The 14,542-nt window shown below is 43.0% G+C and overlaps 1 protein-coding gene and 2 pseudogenes across 1 annotated transcript in view; 1 reads left to right on the forward strand and 2 right to left on the reverse strand.

Annotated features, from left to right (window-relative positions):
• LOC139706026 (piwi-like protein 3) overlaps window positions 1-4,160 on the forward strand; it is a 79,910-nt gene extending 75,750 nt beyond the window's left edge. The window contains 5 exon segments of the mRNA XM_071613303.1: window positions 64-134; window positions 525-675; window positions 1,319-1,444; window positions 3,714-3,861; window positions 4,028-4,160. Coding sequence (XP_071469404.1) covers window positions 64-134; window positions 525-675; window positions 1,319-1,444; window positions 3,714-3,861; window positions 4,028-4,144 — 613 coding nt within the window. The 3' untranslated portion in view covers window positions 4,145-4,160.
• A 6,450-nt stretch (window positions 4,161-10,610) lies between these two features.
• Window positions 10,611-11,783, reverse strand: LOC139701330 (R3H domain-containing protein 2 pseudogene; annotated as a pseudogene).
• Window positions 11,784-11,835: 52 nt separating this feature from the next.
• Window positions 11,836-14,298, reverse strand: LOC114079368 (R3H domain-containing protein 2 pseudogene; annotated as a pseudogene).
• Between the last annotated feature and the right edge of the window lie 244 nt (window positions 14,299-14,542).

The raw sequence follows: 14,542 nt of genomic DNA on the forward strand, positions 1-14,542 counted from the left end.
ACTCAGAATCCAAATGATGAAATTCTAAGATTCCAGTTAATTCTTTTTTTTTTCTGAAAATAGGTGGTACTCTCAATGTATCTTCCAGGCACCAGGAGAGGAGCTTGTGGATGGACTGAAGAACTGTTTGCAAGGTCAGCCTTGGGGTTGGTGTACCATCGTTCTACATCAGTAGTTCTTCACAAGTGGAGATAGTGCCCCCAGAGACCAGTCATTCATGACTGAAAACAGTTTTTTGTTGCCACACTGGGATGATGGTTTGCTGGCATGTAGTCCAGCAGGTAGAGACCAGAAATGCTGCAAAACACCCCATTGTGTATGACATGACCACCCACACCCATACCACTCAAATTTCAATGGTACTTGTTATTGAGAACCCCTGGACTATTCTGAAGTTGGAGTCTGTGAGCGAAACTGTCCTGAAAGCTACAGTGTTGAAAGGTGAACCCTGACATTGTCAAAAAGAGCAGAGGCCAGTTTGTCCCAAGTTGAGGTGTGCTTACATGTTTCTGGGTTCCTTTCAGGTGCCTTGAATTCCTGGCTTAGAAATGTACCATATGCACCAGAATCTATTGTGGTCTATCGGGATGGAGTGGGAGATGGTCAGCTTCAGGCCTTGCTTGACCATGAAATATCTGAGCTCGTGAGCTACTTAGAAAATGAGTGCCCATATAGGTGAGTACATAAATTGTCCAGTTCAGATAATGTAAGAAAAAGCTGTTCTCGGGAAGGAAAAAAAAAAATCTAAGGGACATGTGAAGAGGAAAAAAAGGGGCTTGATTCACACAGTGGGCTTCAGTGGCTGGGTGGGCAGTTAACAGCCCCAGCCCTTTGACTTTGTGGTTCACACGGAGTCAGGGTGCAGAGTGTGGTGGCAGCCTGTTTCCCTTCATGGAGCACTGTGTGGAGTGCTCATCTGCCTTACAGATTCACAGATGTCCATGAGCACTTGGTCCATGGCTCTCAGATGTCACTCCTTTGATCCTGGAGTTTTTAAGTCTCTGTGCTGGGGCTCCCTCCTAGCTGTGTCCGCAGCCTCTTCTGATTGGGGGGCCTGCTGCCCAGCAGAGACAGCAGGACTGGTTCTGAGGTTCAGAGGAAGGGTCCCTTCACCTAGGATGTGGGTGGCTCTAAAGAGACTCCTCCTCTTCTACTGCCCCACTTGGGTACATGCAACCAAGTGTTTAAACTGGGCTGTATGGAGGGGGGCTGCTGTCCACAGGCTTTTAAATAGGTCCTAAGCGTGTGAGGTTCTAGCACCCTGAATGCTTCTGAGATGAGATTGAGTAAACATCCTAATTTATCCTAATTTTTCAAGTATCAAGTTAACTTTCATTGTGGTGAAGAAACGAATAAACACCAGGTTTTTTCTTAAACACAATCGAAGACTTGGAAATCCAGCTCCAGGAACTGTTGTTGACATGATGGTAACCAGGGAGCAATGGTAAGAGGGTTTTCCTTTTATATCTGCATCTATAACGTTCTCAGTTCACCTTGGCAAAATCCCTTCATCCCAGTAACTTCACCTTAGAAGCATTTTCTCATGCTTGACAACTAATTTGATCTATATATTTTTTCACACTTGGCCAGGAACTCTTCATTTGGATTTAGAAATTGTGATTGGTCTTATGGTTGTTTCTTAAGTATTTTTTGTCTGTGGCAAAATAAAAGTAATTTTATTGTGGCCTAAAATGCCTTCATTTAAAGTCGTAAATGGGCTGGGGCTCAGTGGTAGAGCGCTTGCCTAGCATGCATGAGGCACTGGGTTTGAGCCTCAGCAGCACATAAAAATGAATAAATGAAATAAAGGTATTGTGTCCATCTACAACTAAAAAAATTTTTTTAAAGAATAGCAAATTGTGTTTGACAGCTGGGAGTTGTCACAAATCAAATATGAAATATGCCCTATGAGAATGTCTATTTAAGTAATAACCTGAAGAGGTTTTCAGCTTTTAAAAATGTCTTGATGCTTTTAAAGGGGGCAATATAAAAAAAAAGTTTCTCTTATGACACTTATCCTGTAAGAACATGGACAAATAATGCATTATAAAGTAATATTGGATAAGCCATAAAATAGTTTTATATTGTCAGCTCTATTATCCTTTTATATTGTCAGCTCTATTATCCATGAACATCTGCAATAAATCGGAGCAGTCACTTATGAATTCTTTTCATATAAGGAAGCAACCCACCATGAGGGAGAATCAGCAGACAAAATGACAACAGGATCAGACATCCAAAACTTTTAGACAATGAAATGATTGCAATAATTCCATAGTAAAGTATGCTTAAAAGGGAAGATGGAATGAAGTCATGGAATAAAAGTCATAAGAAAAGTAACTAAGAAATGTTGAATTAAAAGGTCAATTTGGACTTGGATAGTTAACAATGATAAACTTTACAAAAATAAAGAAATTGGAGGAAGTATCAAAGTGAAGTTTACCTGGAAAGAAAATGGTTAATTAGAAAATACATTAAGTATCCATGATGCAGTAGTGAGCCTTAAAATATGGAAGCTAAGAAAGAAATGCTCAGGAAATTGAGGCAAAATAAGACTTGCTGTATATCAAATAGAAGGTTCTACAGGAAAAACATGGGTAGAAGTAATAAGCAAAGACAGACTGAGATTCTGAATCTTCATGTTTGAAAATAATAAAATCTGAGCAACAATAAAAATGAGTCTCCATTTAGTTGAAATTTAAGAACAGCAAGAATAAGAAATTTTAAAAGCAGTCAGAAGAATACTATTATTTATATTTATAAACAATAATTATTCAGTACCAGTAATAGAAACAATAGTGATATTGTATCTTCAAACTGCCTCCAAAATATCAAACTAGAATTTGATAGCCCCCTAAGCTATCAACAAGCGTACCTAAAATACAAACATGCTTAGGTAAACATATGGTGTCCACATGAGCAGATCTACCCAGCCGCTGAAAGCCTTGACTTCATAAGTAATGAATAACTGCTAGGTATATTAAAACATCGTAGAGTTCCATTCTTATGGATGTCTGTGTGTGTTTTTTTAAATAGTAGATCTATAAAACTATAATCATATTTAATTAAAACATTTTAAGGTTCTCAGTTACTGGGGAAAACAAGAGCTTCTGGTTAACTTTAGATGTAGATGTTTCATTTCCATAATTGAGTTATATGAAATTGGAATGGGAAATAAAACATATGAATAGAGGGAAGAAATGAAATTACATTAAGGAAGGGCAGAAACATTGATCAATATAGTCTAATACAGGAAAGAACTAATTCAAAAGGCAAAAGTATAATAAAGCATTACATAGGACTGTACACATAAAAATAAAATTCAGTATTTACAACAAATGGAAATAGATTAACCTTGCCAGTTGTGTCATTTACAGAAGCCTGTATCCCCGGCCCAAGAAGCCTCATCTTTAAATTTCTGCATCTAATTACCTGTTGCCACCCAATGTGCCAATTCTGTTTCTTTTCCTGGGCATCAGTACCTATATTTCAAGTCTCCATCTCAGGAAAGTTATTATCTACCTGAACTTAATGGTCCTTTATGGACTTGCTTTATCAAATCATTGTTAGTTAGACAGGCTTCTAAATTGAAAGGAAACTCTGTCTATAGAACAGATTTCTGTAAATTAGTAAATGAAATATTTTCATCTGATACTAGGGTTATCATATTCTACTCTAAAATAAGCAGAGACCCCCGTGTTCTGTAATTGCAGGTATGACTTTTACATTGTAAGTCAATCTTCTACAGTTGGTACTGTGACTCCCACTCATTATAATGTTATCTATGACACCGTCTGCTTGGACCCGGATACAGTCCAGCGTTTAACTTACAAACTGTGCCACATGTACTACAATTTGCCAGTGAGTATTTTATTGTGATTTCCCTTCAAATCTGTAAAATGTGTTGTTTAAAACTGAGCAACTTTTCAACCTCTGAATTGATATCTATGACAATGTAAACTTAGAGATAGTAAATGTCCATTTGAGTGTAAAGTAAAAAAAATATTTTTTTTTCTTTCTACTAAAGGGCATCATCCGAGTTCCTGCTCCTTGCCACTATGCCCATAAACTGGCTTACCTTGTGGGCCAGAGTCTTCACGATCAGCCAAGTAGCTTACTAGCTAACTCTCTCTATTACCTTTGAGCTGCAGAAGATGTGATATTGAAAACCACAATTCGTACATTAAAAAAAATTTTTTTGAAGCTGGATATCTGAAATAGATTCATAGCTAAATTGTAATCATTTTTTATTGCACATGGGAGAATGTTGAACAGCATCAGAGATGGCAAAGAAGAAAACCAAACCAATATCTAGCAGAAAGAAATTTAGAAATATTAACTCTGGTATTTGGGATTGCTTATTAAACCACAAATTCCACAGGAGACAATTGAGAGAGAAGTTGAATTTATGTTGACAGATTGATGGGTCCAAATCGGTGGTGCTTTCTGCTTAAAATACTACCCCTGACTTGACCCAAGGCTGCCTTTCCAGCCTGCAAAGAACTGACAGAGGATTGTCTTGCAATTTCCCTTTCAAATGTTGCAAAGCTTAAGTAATTAAATGTGCCCAAACACTGTGCGTTCCAAGTGGTGTGCTGATAATTGAAAAGAAGGGGGCATTAGTCATCTATGGATTATATCTTTGAACAGATGTCTATTTGGAGAGGTAATAGAGAACCTGGTGATTTAAATTGGCAATTTGGGAACATGGACAGCTTTTGCCACTTCTACCACAAAGGATATTAACATCTCTTAGCCTTTCTTTTGCTTGCTGTCCCAGTGTGATGCCATATTAACTGCACCATCATCAGAGTTTTCAATCTGTTGTTTAACCTTACCTATGAGGGCACATGCTTTCTCGGGAACCACACAGGTTACTCTTTCCACTTAACAGGATTCTTTGAATAGACTCAGGAAAACAAATGTATGAGAACTTTATTTTCTCGTACTCCTTTAAACACAATGGTACTTGGGCAAGGCAGGGTGGGCAGAGATTAGTTTCAAATATAACAGAAGGTATGCTAGGAAATAACTTGCTTTAATTATATGGCAATTGATTTTGTTTTGCGATTTGTGCCTGTCTTATTAAAAATAATTATTTAAGAAAATTTTTTGTAATATAGGTGAAATTCTAGTGAGATACACAGCCAACCATGATAGAGGAGATAGGCCCATAATTAAACAAGGGCTAAGGCAAATGTTCTTTTTTTGAAGTTAGAATTTGGTTTATGTTGTTTCTAGAAATCTAAAAGATTAATTTGGAAAGAAAGAGTAGAACACTGCTATTAATTTATAGGAAAAAGTTTGCATATATACAAATGTCATTCCTAATGCTATTAAACTTAAAATGATATCAATAAAGCTATTCAGATTAAAGTCATTGAGTACCTTAATATGTTCTGATTAAATTGTTGCTTTTCTAAGATGAATGGAAATATTACTGAAACTGGGGCATATCTCATTTCACTAGCCTATTAGTCTTTTATAAAACTGTGTGAAATGCAAGTTGGGCATGCTGGTATATGCCCAGTTACTCTGGAGCCCAAGGAGGATTGCAAATTTGAGGCCAGCCTAGGAAATTTAATGAGATCTTGTCATAAAAATATAAAAGGGCTGGGGATGTAGCTCAATAGTAGAGCCCCTCTGACTTCAAATCCCTAGTATTGGCAGGGGGGAGCATTAGGTGAAGGAAGTTGGGTATTCAGTATGTGCAAAAAGGAAATCTTACCATTCCAAAGGCTTATAAAAATTTCTGTAAATGTGTCATACACATCAATGTCTGTTTTACATTGTTGAGAAGGGGCTGGAGAGTGCAAATTAAAGGCCTATCAGGAATGCATCCTGTGTAGCAATACAATAATAACTTAGGAGAAAATGCACTTCCTAATTCTGGCAATAGTGAATAACATACAGTTGGCACCCCAGATCTGAGTTCTGCATCTGTGGTTCAGACAACCTCAGACTGAAAATAAGTGGGGGGGGGGGGGGCGGGGAAGGCATCCTCTGTACAGAACATGAACAGACTTAAGAATTCTTTGTCAGTAGAACCAAAATAATCCAATATAATTGTTTATTTACACTGTATTTGGTATTTGTAATCTGGAGGTAAAATATACGAAGAAAAGGTTATATGCAAATTAACACTTTTATATAAGACTGAGCATCTGCAAATTTTTGTGTCCTGGGAGATCTTGGATCCAATCTCCCATAGATATTGAGGGGAAGCTGTATGTCAGCTATTTCCCTGAGCACTGATGAAAAAGCTGGACAAATCATATGTTCAAAGAGATAGCAAAGCAAACTGTACCAATATTTAGAAGGAAATCTGGAAAAATGGTATTTTTTATACCCAAAGTCCACAGTAGGCAATTGAAAAGTTGGATTTATTTTGATAGACGTGCGGGTATATGTTGCACGGAGAGTTGGTTATTGGTGACTTATACAATCTTTGGTTTAAAATACTGTGGCCTATACCCTAGGGGAATCGTGAAGTAGATAAGACCATCCAGGAACAGAAACCAGACTGCTAATACCCCACAGACATCCACCAGAGGCAAAGTCTCTCTGCAGGATAACATCTTTAACACCAGTCTCTTATATTTTCCATATATAATATGAAAAATAACTGGATATAAGAGGGAAATCAGAAACAATGTAAATGGAATTGTAGGGGCTAAAATGACACAAGTTATCAACCCAGAATAACACGAGAGGTAAAATTAAAAGGAATCTCAAGGAAATTGTGGAAAAGAACTTGCCAATTCTAAGACTAAAAAACAGTATCTAGAATAACTCAGAGGATGGCTGTAGCAGCACGTTTGACACAGCTTAAGAGAACTCATGAAATGGTAGGCGGATCAGAAGAAACTAAAGCCATGAAATGAAAAGATAGGAAATGTAGAATATAAAGAGGGAATCTCTCATTTTTTTTATTTCTAGAAATTTGCTGGACATAGTTGTTCCCACAAGGAGAATAGATGGGACAAAAGTGATGAGAAGTGGTATTAGCCTTATTATATTGTTGGCATTGCATGCAGGGAAGAACATGGAACAACAAATCAGTACGTACAATTGTAACGCACCAACAAAAAGGGGGGAAATAAAAATGGTAAGAGATTAACAAAAATTATATTTTAATAAAGGTTATACAAATGTAAAAAATACAGGACAGGCTGGAAATCATATTTTAAAAAACACATCATAGAGCTATGATTAAATCCATGCTTTGTATTTTTGGTAGAAATAGCGCAGAAGTGATGCCATATCTTCCTATCAGGAAGTACATGGTGTTGCTGTATCCCATTAGTCATGACAGCTTGGATCACTTTAAGTTTTCTGAAGTTACTATTTCCATTTGTAGTAAGTATCCTATAGGAAGATATTTTAAGCCCAAGTGTTCTGTTCCTTATACTCACTGGTGTGTCACCCACGGAGTATTCTTGCTTAAAACAATGATGGCAGTTACCAAGTCTTGTACACTGTTGAACAATGAAAAGGAAATACGTTTTTTATAATTAAACGTGTGGTTCACTATATTCTTTGTGCCTTTCACAGGTTGACAAGGTCCTTTTTAATTCTCAAAAGTTTTTTATCATGAGTAGATGCCAAAATTTTTGCCAAATGCTTTCTCTGCCTCTATTGAAATGACCATGATTTTACTTAAGTCTGTTTCTGTGATGGAGTGCTGTTTTATCAGAGTCCCATACCTGGTGTAACCATGCCTGCAAACCTGTCACCTTCAACTGGTGTCCATGTAGTATCTTACAAAGTTACAGGTCTGACACGGATCTGGAGGAGCTAAAGTCAAGGTGCTGGTGAGGCTGCATTCCTGGGGGCGCTACAAGAAAATCCGGGTCCTTGTCCTCTCCAGCTTCTCAGGGGCCTTGCTCTTCCTCAAAGCCAGCAAGGACCCACTGACCAGTCTCACATTCTGTCACCCTGACAGTGACTCTCCTTCTGCCTTCCACTTCCACTCACCGGTGTTCACATTCATGCCATTTGGATAATCCAGGACAGTGTCCCTATTTTAAGGGCAGGTGACTAGTTCCATCTGCAACCTTCCAAAGTTAGGCAACATTCTAACAGATTCCAAGGATTCGGACTCGGACATCTTTTCGTGAGTAGTTTGCTACCACAATTAAAGTTGGATTTTTTTTTTTTAATAAAAGGATATTTTTTTACTCAAGTAACTGAAAATAGGAAACCAGAGGGGGGAGTCCTAGGCTGGGACAAATCTCCCAGACAAGAACAATGGGGAAAGTGGCCCCTACAGCCTTTATGGACAATACCCTCTCCCTCTCCTCTGCTGGGGCTGGGCAGTAGGTACTCCAGCCTGCTGCACCCCAGCCTGCCTTCCCTAAGGAGAGGATGGACTGGTAGCAGCAGCAACTGATGAAACACTGAGCCAAACGACAACTGGTCAGAGGCAGTCTAGTCTGTGAGCAGAGGGACCTTGCCGGTTGGGGAGGGGTGGGAAAGGCAGGAGCGGGCAGAACTGGCCCTTGTCAGCACCCATCTGAGGAAGAAGGGAACAGCCTAGAGTGGAAGTGGGCAGGATGGGTGAGGGGTGAGGGGGCCCCTGGCCTGCCTTAGAGGGCTGCTCAGGGAACCTGGGCCTTACCTGGGAAGTAGGTGACTTCATCTCCACCACCGAAGGAGACACTCAGATCCCAGGGTGAAGGCCAGGTGTGCAGGACCTCCGACCAGGGGACAGGGGCTCCAACTCCAGCCTTCCTTCCTGTACCCAACCAAGTGCAAATCAGATGAAGCGAGGAGGCAAGAGACGTGGGTACGAGCCCCACCTGAGGAAGGAGTTTGGTTGGAGCAACCTGGGGGCTGAGCACTTCTCCTCCATTGGCCACTCCACCTACTTCCGGTCCAGCAGAGTGGGGCATATGGCAAAGGGAGACCAGGTTTGTGCCCTTTTTAAGGCCAGAGGAGCCCTCCTAGGCCTCTGTATGGGAAGCCATAGGGAACAGGAGAATAGCCCAGACAGCAATGTCCCCCACCAAGGGAATGGGGATGCAGCAGGCACAGGATGTGAGAGGGAGACAGACAGACAGACAGACATGGCTGGGAACAGAAGCTGGAGGAAAATCGCTCCCCACTGGATCCACAGAGGCCCTGGAGCAGCTGCTGGGCTGTGTCCCATGGTGGCGAGGGCACAGGTGTCTGGCCGGGGGCCATGTCTGTGCATCTGGGATAAGAGGTGGGCAGTACAAGAGGAGCCAAGCAGTCCAGTCCCAGAAGGAAACTGCTCCTGGAGAGAGGGGACGCTGCACGGTCCCTGCCCCTCCTGGAAGGACTCCTGCGTAGTGCCCTCTCGGGTCCATGGGTCTGCCCCTGGGCTTCCTTCCTCCCAGAACCGTGGTGGTTTTCCGGGCCTTGGCAGAGCCCCTGTTTTTCTTCCCTTTGGTTGGACCTGAGCTCTCTCTGAGATGAGCACTGAGCAAGGCTCCCTTGGAGGCTGCCTGCCCGGCCTCGCTTCTCAGTGCTCTTCGAGCTCAACATGCTCATCTCCCTTCTCCACGGGGCAGGTGAAAGGCAATGGCTGGGAGGTGTGAGCTCTCGGGCTTTGGGGGCAACAGTGCTGGACACCGAGGACCTGCCTGGCCCTGCCGCAGCCCCTGCCAGTAATGTGGCTGCCTTCTTGGAGCCCCGCCAGCCCCAGAAATAGTCCCCTTTGAGTCCCAATCAGAGGAACAGCCCTAGATCAAGGGGCACTTAACCACTGAGCCACATCCCAAGCCCTTTTTAAATATTTTTTTATTTGAAGACAGGGTCTTGCTGAGTTGCTTAGGCCTCGCTAAGTAGCTGAGGCTGGGTTTGAACTCATGATCCTCCTGCCTCAGGCTCCTGATGGATTCTTTTTGAATGGATGTTGAATAACTCTTGCATTTCTGGGATAAGTCCTAATTGCACTTCTAAATTTTGTTAGATTTGATTTTACTTATTTAGGATTTTTGTGCCTATGTTCATAAGGGTATGTCCATGTGGTCTGTTTTCATGTTTTGTTTTTTTCTGACTTTGCACTTGATTTGGGAAGTCTTCTGTTTTATGGAAGAGTTTGGTAGAATTAGTAGTGATCATTCCTTGAATGTTTGGTGTGATTCACAAAGCCAGCCAGATCTTCTTCCTCCCAGTGACAGATTTTTAAAAAAAATATTTAAAAGCAAAAATTCAACCTTTCCCCCAATAATCTCCCAAATAAACAGAAAACAATGTAGAGTGCATCCGAGGTAGGGTTTGACTCTGTGAGGTCTGGGGGGCCAAGATGGAGGGAGGGAGAAAGAATTAAGAAAAACAAAATTTAAAGACTACAACAAAGGAAAAAGCTTGGACTGTTGAGAAATAAGAGCCTAGGAGATTGCGGGACCCTCCCAATTCTACCACACCAGAAAATGAGAAAGAAATTTCATGGTGGGAGAAGAGATTAAAGATGGGAGAAGAGGACAAGTCAGGGGAAAATGGGGACCCTGGCAGCAGGAGGGTGGAGAGTCGAGTGCCAGTGTGAGAATCTGTCTCTCTCCGTCCCTCATGCCTTGGGCTCCAGCGTGGCATCTCCAACGTACGACTCTTCGCCTTGGTCAGCCACGATCCCCAGGCCTTCTCTACCCTGTCTGAACCTCTGCCCGCTCCTCTTCAAGGGAGGTGGCTGGCTCTAGGATCCTCAGACCTTTGTTCTTTGGGGATCACTTGAACTTTGAAGTTATTCATGGAGTTGTTGAGGTGAAGGGAAACGTGGAGCTGGGGGGAGGGGGACATGGCCACAGTAGTGTACAAAGAAGCAGGAACATCTATCTGAGTGACCGCGGGTTCTCAGCAACCCCCACCTCCACCCCAGCATCCTGGAGTCACTGGATCGTGGTACCAGACCTGGGGAACTGAGTGAAGTGTGTCCAGCTCAGTAAGGGAGGTGCCTCGTGGAGATCAGTCACCTCCAGCACCCACCTCAGGGCAACACCTGCCATCCCCAGGTCACTGGAGGCAGAATTGTATGTTTGTCTCTTATTCCGGTTTCCATGATCCAACTCACTCTGTCCATGGTAAGTCCACTGACCTTGGAGCAACGGAGGGCAGATGGGCTGGCCCAAAAGAGAGTAGTGCCCACCATCCTGTGCTGGACCCCGAGGTGGGGAGACTGTGTGAGAACAGGAAGGGACTGAGTCCTGTGCTGAGGCCGCTGAGGCTGATCAAGGAAAGGGTACTAGAGACTGGCTAGGAGGTATGACAGGGGTGCCACTCATTTGAGCGCTGGCCTGGGGGCTCCCGTCAGGATGATACAGGCCTCCAGGTGTCTGACCCCACTAGTCCATGCTGTGATATTTCCAGTGAGCCCAGTAGACCACGGTTCTGGAGGAGTCTAGGGTCCATTAGAGATGTTTGGCTCCATGACCAGCACGCCTGGTCCAGAGGGTGGTACTCTTGAGTATCTGAGCTCTGACATCTGTAAGGGACCACAGAGAGAGAGGGGAGACTGAGGCATCCTGGGGCTGCTCAAAGCAGGGAGGTCACAGAAACCCCACAGAACGGCTCACACCATTCTGCTGAGCTGGAGGACCCTGCTGGGCCACACGGGTACAGCCACTTCCCAGAGGCCTTCTTGCATAGACTGGCTCTCAGAGACCAGCATGGGTTGCTGGAAAGGCATCTGGACCACATATTGTGTCATCACCCACTAGGATGGACCTTAGGAAGAAGGTGCTGATGAATACAAACCACAAGCCTCATCTGCCTGCTCCCATGCTGCCCCTTGGGTTGCTGAGCAGGACTCACAATGTCATCCCCAATCACGCCGGGGTTAATCCACTCTAGGCCTCATGGGCCACTAAGCAGCTACCAGGATGGCCAAGGCAGCTCTTCCTCGCTTTGGGGGCAGTAGACTACTGAGCGAATGTGAGGAAGAGGTTGAAATTGCTGGTTGGGGTTAGGATACTATCCAGGGGGACAGCAAGAAACCCAGACCTGTTCAGGCAGGGGACTTCACGGACTGCAACAGGTGGTGCAAGGCGAGAGGCAGAAGAGGCAGAAGTGGGAGGAGCTTTCTTGCAGGAGCCACAATGAAGCTTGTCTGCTGAGGATGCTGGGAGATAGTAGGGGTTGGGACAGAGCCAAGGGTAAGTGGGTGGGCTGCTTCAATCGCACCTTGGTGGCTAAGGCTCACTTATCTAGGGAGGTTGCTGAGGCCATCTGCCTGTGAGATCATGAGATTATTCCAAGATGACTTACTGAGAGGCCTGGATGGAAAAACACGAGGGAGAAGGCACCAGATAGACTGGGCAGAGGCAACCAGGCTGCATGCTTCTGGGGCACCTGGTGCCACGCTGGCCTGGAGGTCATTCCTGCACTACCACCTTGACTGCTTACCAATGCTGTCACCTGGGTGAGGATAGAGATTCCACTGCAGCTTCTGGTGACAATGACAGAACCATCAGAGTCGATGCTGCTCCAAGGTGGTGGCTCCAGGGACCTGAGTTCCCGTGTCTACTGTGCTCCAGTGGCTGCTTGAGGTGCAGCTCAGCCCTTGCCTGATGTCATTTAGACACCAGTTCTGGCTACCTTCATTATCATCTCAGCCCACCCGGGTACCATCTTTCTTGAGAATGAATCTCTCCGCAGGTCTCTGTGTTCTTCTTCTCATCCTTTATATGTTCTGAGACCCTCTGATCAGGGATTTGTATGTTACTGGCTTTGTGGATGGGAACTGCTTTCCCAGTTTGGTCAACATCGTGGTCCATCCCCAAATAGGCAGTTTAATAGCATTCAGGGAGGTGAGGTCATCTGAGGGACTTCTCCACAATGGCAGGCTGCGCCCAACGCTTAGAGTTAGATCCACCCCTTCTCCAGACAAGATCATGACTGAATGTCCACTTCTGTTGTTTCCTGATGCAAACTGGTATCTCCACCCCCCCCCCCTTCTCAGTTTCTTCCTTACTTGGAGTCTTAGGTATAAACTTGTTTTTCCAGCAGTTTTTTTTTTTCTTTCTTCTGATTCTTGCACTGTTTTCAGGGTCTCTCTGAATAGTGTGACTGTCCAGATGTTCTTCAAAAGGATTCAGTCACCTCTATGGATTCCTGGATAAAGGCTTGGCCTCCCTGAGTCCAGTCCTGTGATGGCGTCCCCTGTAAGCAACACATCTCACTCATGGTGCTGGGTGCAGCTCGGTCCTGCCAGTCAGTGGGGGGCTCTTCTTGGCAGGAAATGGGGAGAAAAAAATGGCTTGACAGAGGGGAAGGAGAGGGAGTACCCGATCCAGAAAGATAAGGGGAGGACTGGGGGTGTAGCTCAGTTGGTAGAGCACTTGTCTAGAATGTGCAAAGCCCTGGGTTCAACTTCTAGTACTGCCTAAAAAGAACCAGAAAGAGAGAAGAGGGAAGAGGGGGAATCAGAAACAGCTGGGCCTTTATGGGCAAGATTTTAACTCCAAGTGTGAGTTTATATATATATATTTTTTTATTGACATGGTATTTGTACATATTTAAGAGGTGCAATGTGATGCTTTGATCATGTATGCATTGGGCAATGATCAATACAGAGCAATTACCATGCCCATCCCTAACTTTTATTAGGGATGCTTTTTTATTATTTAATGAGTATGTTCAAAATTTTTATATGGATTGAGCTTCTTACATGGATTGAGCTTTTTGATGGTTTTGGGTTACAAGGAACTTGACTGTTCATCTAAATCATCAAATTTAAGGATATAGTTGTTCCTCACATTTCCTTTTTAATTATTATTTTTTTTAGGGATGGAACCCAGGGCTCCACACATGCTGGACAAGTGCTCTATCACTGGGCTTCCTCCCCAGCCCTCTTAAATCTCTAGTAATAATCTTTCTCAATCAGCATAGCCAGAGGTCTGTCAATTTTTGTGATTCTTCTGAAAGTATCAGTAACTGGCTTCATTGATTCTCCTTTTACCATTTTCCTATTTCTTTATTTTTTTAAGTTATACATGACAGTACAATCTTTTGATAAAATTATACATGCATATTTATACCTTCTTCTAATTAGGACCCCATTCTTGTAGATGTACACAACGGTAGGATTCGTTTAGGTATTTTTATATATGGACATAGGAAATTATGTCAGGGTCATTCCACTGTCTTTCCTATTCCAACCCCACTCCCTTCCCTTCTTTCACTTTTGTCTAAAGTACTGAACTTCTCTTCTTCCCCTGACCCCTTATTGTGGTTTAGCTTCCACATATCAGCAAAAACGCTCAACCTTTGATCTTTTGAGATTGGTTCATTTCACTTAGCGGGATAGTCCAGGTCCATCCACTTACTAGCCAGCATGCTGCCCTGATGAAAATAGGAAACTAAGGAGGCTGCAATTTCATTGATTGATGCTTTTCTCTATCATTTCCTCCATCTGGTTTTCCTGGCTCCAATATGTTCTTGTTCTTCTTAGCACTTTCTTAAGGTTAAAACCTAGATGGTTGATTCAAAGAATTTAATATTAAAACTCCCCATACATACTGCTTTGGTTTCAATCTACAAACTTTGATATGTATTTAATATATATATATATTTAATCTGC

The sequence above is a fragment of the Marmota flaviventris genome, chromosome 1, assembly GCF_047511675.1.
Source record: "Marmota flaviventris isolate mMarFla1 chromosome 1, mMarFla1.hap1, whole genome shotgun sequence".
Lineage (NCBI taxonomy): Eukaryota > Metazoa > Chordata > Mammalia > Rodentia > Sciuridae > Marmota > Marmota flaviventris.